The sequence below is a fragment of the Micromesistius poutassou genome (assembly GCF_964030765.1).
Source record: "Micromesistius poutassou genome assembly, chromosome: 16".
NCBI lineage: Eukaryota > Metazoa > Chordata > Actinopteri > Gadiformes > Gadidae > Micromesistius > Micromesistius poutassou.
In genome coordinates this window covers 1,595,405-1,600,404 of record NC_140286.1, presented here as the reverse complement: position 1 = coordinate 1,600,404, position 5,000 = coordinate 1,595,405, and the positions used below count along the sequence as shown (strand labels likewise).

The 5,000-nt window shown below is 51.2% G+C and overlaps 1 protein-coding gene across 1 annotated transcript in view; it reads left to right on the top strand.

Annotated features, from left to right (window-relative positions):
* LOC311361224 (uncharacterized protein) overlaps positions 1-5,000 on the top strand; it is a gene marked incomplete at its 3' end in the record, with an annotated part of 17,069 nt that overhangs the window by 10,570 nt on the left and 1,499 nt on the right. The window contains exons 2-3 of the mRNA XM_084481424.1: positions 483-713; positions 4,814-4,971. Coding sequence (XP_084337550.1) covers positions 566-713; positions 4,814-4,971 — 306 coding nt within the window. The 5' untranslated portion in view covers positions 483-565. The remainder of the gene's footprint in view (positions 1-482; positions 714-4,813; positions 4,972-5,000) is intronic.

Below are 5,000 nucleotides of genomic sequence, written 5' to 3'. Positions count from 1 at the left end.
ACGGGTTGAAGTATCTGCAGTTTAGCTTCACGTCTCAAGTGCAGTGGAGTGATATTAATACAAAAGCTGGAAGGCAAAGATATTCAAGTCTATTTCTTGTCTTACTCGTCTGAGCGCCGCTTCCATTGTGGCTGTTTAAATTCAGCTTGAGCCGACCTGCTTCAGCGAACATCTAATCTCAACACTTCCGTGTTGAGATTAGATGGACAAAATGGAAAGAGCTAATCCTGTATTAGCATACATCTCGCATGCATGAATGTCCTTCTTTTTCCTCATACATATCGGTGTTCATGTACAATGTAGTCCTTCTGATTCACCCACCACCCCCCACCCCCATCGCACAATAGAATTATAGTCACCTCTTTCAAAAAAGCTAAAAAAAACACACCAAAGACAGGACTCACAAAAAACGAGTCTCTTCATGAGCGTTTTTTTACATTGAGCTGAACTGAACCGTCCCGTCATTCTGCTTCTCTCCACAGAGTGCCTACCCCTGTTGAGCCGGCCTCCAGCCCCTGTCTCGTTCACCTCCGACCAGCCCCCCTCCCCCCCTTCCGTTACAACCATGCCTCCAGCCGGGACCCGTGGATCTCCGCCCCAGCACAGGAGGCCCGACCGCGGGCTCTGCCGCCGCCCGCCACTGCCCTGCCTGGTCCTCCTGCCTTCCCTGCTCCTCCTAATTGCTTCTTTGAGCGACGTGTGCGGAGCCCTAGGTACGACCGGAGGACCGGCTCTGCATCAATAATGCTGCTGCTGCTCTGTCTGTTTTAACACCGGCTCCGTGCTGTCTTCTTCCGTGTTCAATTGTGCACTGTTGTGTCCTGTGCTGCTGGTTCTTCTGTTTCCCCTGATAGGCCGACTGGCTCATATGTCGGTATATGGTGATTGTGTTAATTAGATGCGTGTTTGTGTGTGTGTGTGTGTGTGTGTGTGTGTGTGTGCGCGTGTGTGCGTGCGTGTGTGTGTGTGTGTGTGTGTGTGTGTGTGTGCCTGCATGCGTGTTTGTGTATGTGTGTGTATGTGTATGTGTGTGCGTGCGTGTGTCTGTGTGCGTGCGTGTGTCTGTGTGTGTGTGTGTGTGTGTGTCTGCGTCTGTGTGTGTGTGTGTGTGTGTGCATCTGTGTGTGTGTGTGTGTGTGTCTGTATGTGTGTGCGTGCATGCGTGTGTCTGTGTGCGTGCATGTGTGCGTGTGTGTGTATGTGTGTGTGCCTGCGTGCGTGTGTGCGTGTGTGTGAGTGTGATTGAAGCAACATCCGCCAAGGATTTTGGTGAAGGAAGTTAATGTAGTCTGATTTGCTTGGAGGCCCTGGAAGCATGTTCCTCATCATCCTCCTGATTGCAACATTTCCACAGATTCTTCCCCACACACACACGCACGCGCACACACGCACACACAACGCTTACACTAACATACGTCCACGTACACACACCCGCACACACACCTGAGTGCGACACACTCTTACACCAAGACACATGCACCTACACACACACAGCACACAGACGACCATCAGAACTAATTTCCATTACTTGTCACTTCACTGAAAATACTCAAAGCACGAGTTTGGTAAATGGATCCAGGCCAAAGACGGAGATAACAGCGCAGACCATTAGTGGATGGCCAAAGTCTAATACATTTTCCACTCCTCTTTCATTCATTTAACCAATTTCACTCCATGGCTTTTAAACTTGATTGACGTCAAGGGTGAATTACTTTTTATACTCAGCAGCAAACATAAAATCCCTCACAAGGCCACCAAGTACAAAGCAGTTCGATGATACCTTTGACACTTTTGACTCCCGTGTACTGTTTAAGAACCATACCTCCTTCCTTTTTACACCTTTTTACACTTTTCACACTTACACACAAAAAGTGAAAGTCAGAGGAGTCGACCGTGGCACATTGTTATGAACGGGTCTTGTTTTCCCAGCCTTTATCATGCATTCGATATTTCCAGACGTCTTGGAAAATGTAATTAATGGATGCTAATGAATGCTTGATTTGTGGGGTAATTGCTCAATAGTCATGTATAGTTGATAGCGAAAGGGATTTTTTTGTTTGATTTCTCAGACATGTATCGCCACGCTCAAACGCAGCGCGTGGCTCCTCAGTGCACGAGAAGCTGTGTGTGATGCATGAGTGGTTAGGGCAAATTGCATTATTAATTATCTTTGAGATATCATGCTCGTGTGGGTTTTCTTCATCAGCACCATTATGGCAAACGCGTGCTGCAGGACGGTAGGTTTAAGACCCCTCCATCCCACACCGGAGAGAGCCCAGACAAGGTGTTCCATTAAGTCACCCAAAAGCCAAAAAGCCCGCTGCTACCCAAGACAAAGCTATTACTTTCCCTTTTCCTCCCTTTTTCTTCCTTTTCCTTTTTTTATGGTTCCACTGGCTTTTCTGGAACTTTCTGCTCGTAACCACTTTCTGTTGAGAGCAAATCCACAGAGGACGGGGCCTTGCAGGGGTTTTCTGTGGCTCTTAAAGAGGCTTATGTGGTCATATTGCCAGCAGGACAGGGTTTTCTGCCCGGGTATTGGCTAACCGAGAGCACTTTAACGCGCACAACGGAAACACAGGGGGAGGCGAACACAGGAGGAGCCGTGGTGGTGAAGACGGTGTCGTGTTACCAGCCCCCGGATAACAAACCGTTAAAACCACCGCCTGCAACAGTTATTTATTCATAAATGTATACATATCATTTTATTTATTTATTTTGTTTTTAGATATCTATGTATGCTAATGAGTAGGCCCTCGTAGTTGTAGTTTAGTGCGCGCGGCCGAAGAATCATTAGTGGGTTACAATCTCGACGTTGCTTCATTCAGTGATCACTGGGGTCATATTTTATTCGATATATATCTAGATATTGCATATGAAGGTTGAGTGGTTTTCTTTCTGAAGCACACGGGGACAGGGCGAGAGCGCAGGCCTCTTTACTTCCGCTAGCCCAAAGTGGCTCATTTAAACACACTCTCTGCGTAGCGTGGGGACCGCCGGCCGATGCTTTCAGACGCAATATTTCTCCTCGAGTTTCCGTGGAGGCGCTGAGGGGGTGAAAAAAAGGGGACAGGCGCTAGCGTGATGGGCGTCCGGTGTCGACGGACGTCTTCACAGCCCGGCCGAAAGTGTGCAGATACGACGCGGAGAAAAAAAACTGTTTTAAATGTCGACTCCTGATGACTTGATAGGTGTGTGTGTGTGCGTGTGTGTGTGTGTGTGTGTGTGCGTGCGTGTGTGTGTGTCGAGTTGTTTTGTGTTCCGGCCTGATGCTGCTGCGGCTATCTCCGCTGGCAGATGTAAATCAACACGGCGCGGACCTCGCCCACCAGGAAATAGCGGATGGGTGGGTGGGTGGGTGGGGGGAGGGGGGGGGGGGGGGAGGAGGGGGGAGGAGGAGGGAGGGAGGGGGGGGGGGGCGGAGTGGGAGGTGGGAGCCAGGTTGCTATGGTGAGGGTCAGCCCGTCTTCACCCTGGTGGATAGAAACTACTTGTGCAACTGAGGAGGAGTTGAAACCGGGCGCCATGGCAACAGGCCATAGACGATGCAGACGTAGAAGCTCTCCGGCGCACCCCCTCAGATGGGAGGCAGGGAGGCGGCGGTGGGCACGGTGCCGTGGTCCGGTGGGGGGGGGGTGGACCTCGGCCCCATTGATCTGAATGAGTTACCTCGGGCTGCTAACTCCACAGGCTCCAAGCTGTTTTTCGATTGGGTCCAGTGCGGCGGGGCGCGGATTGCCTAAGCACCTGCGAACGCCGTCGGGGCGACGTTATATAAATATAAATATATTCATGTGTGTGCGTGTGTATATATATATATCTTCATTCGATTCGGAATCTGAATTCTCCCCCCAGGGCGTGATGAAATACTAATACACACCGGCGTGTTGGTCTGATTTCAGCGAGACACACATGAGACCAGGGAGATGAGATTAATTGAAATATTTCGATCTCTCTCTCCCTGCATATGTTCCCAGCAATAAGGGCGAGTGGAGACTTAAAAGGCCAGCGCGCCCGATATATTAATACATTTAAAGCAATTATCCGCTGTGAATCTGCAGCCAGCACGTCTCCAGTCTGTGAAACACTCATGTGTCATGACAATCTGGTGCTGAACGCAGTAGTCGCGTGGCCCGCCCTGAGAGAGGGAGAGAGAGAGAGAGAGAGCGAGAGAGAGGGGGAGAGAGAGAGCGTATGAAAGGGAGGGAGGGTGTACAACATAGAGAGAGGGATAAAGAAACAGAAAGGGTGAGGTGGGGAGAGCTAGAGAGAAAGAGATTGAGAGGAAGTGGGGGAGGAAGAGAGAGTGGGTGAATGAGATGGAGAGAGAGAGAGTGTGTGTGAGCGAGAGAGAGAGAGAGAGAGAGAGATGTTCCTCTGAAGCCCAGGCCCATCTTTTATTTATGACCCACAGGAAGTCCTTCATGATGTCCTCTAGATGTTAGCCAGGAAGAAGAGAAAAAAAAACGCACGCACACACACACACACACACACACAGACACACACACGCACGTCAGGTCCACTGGCGGACAGTTAACGTGGGCGGAGTCAGGTGTTGGCTCCGCTCGCTTTTGCTCTCAGACAAATGAAAGTGTGTCGACGTGGTGGCTGCTCCGGTGAGGTGGTTTCTCATTTCCCACCTCGCTGTGGTCCAGCCCCCAACTCTCCTTTCTTGTTTGTTTCCTGTGCGCGTTTCATTCTTCATTCTTCATTCTTCTCCAGTCGTCGTCTGCTCGTCTGGGCCCCCTGTCGGTCTAACCGGTTTCTCTCCCCCCCCCCCCCCCCCCCCCCTCCTTGTGTCTCCCACCATCAGCGATGCCCAGGTTCACCAAGACCCCCACCGACCAGATCGGGGTCTCGGGCGGCGTGGCGTCGTTCGTGTGCCAGGCCTCGGGCGACCCCAAGCCCCAGGTGGTGTGGAACAAGAAGGGCAAGAAGGTCAACTCCCAGCGCATCGAGGTGGTTGTCACAGTGCACAACGCTGACCCCACCCCCACCCC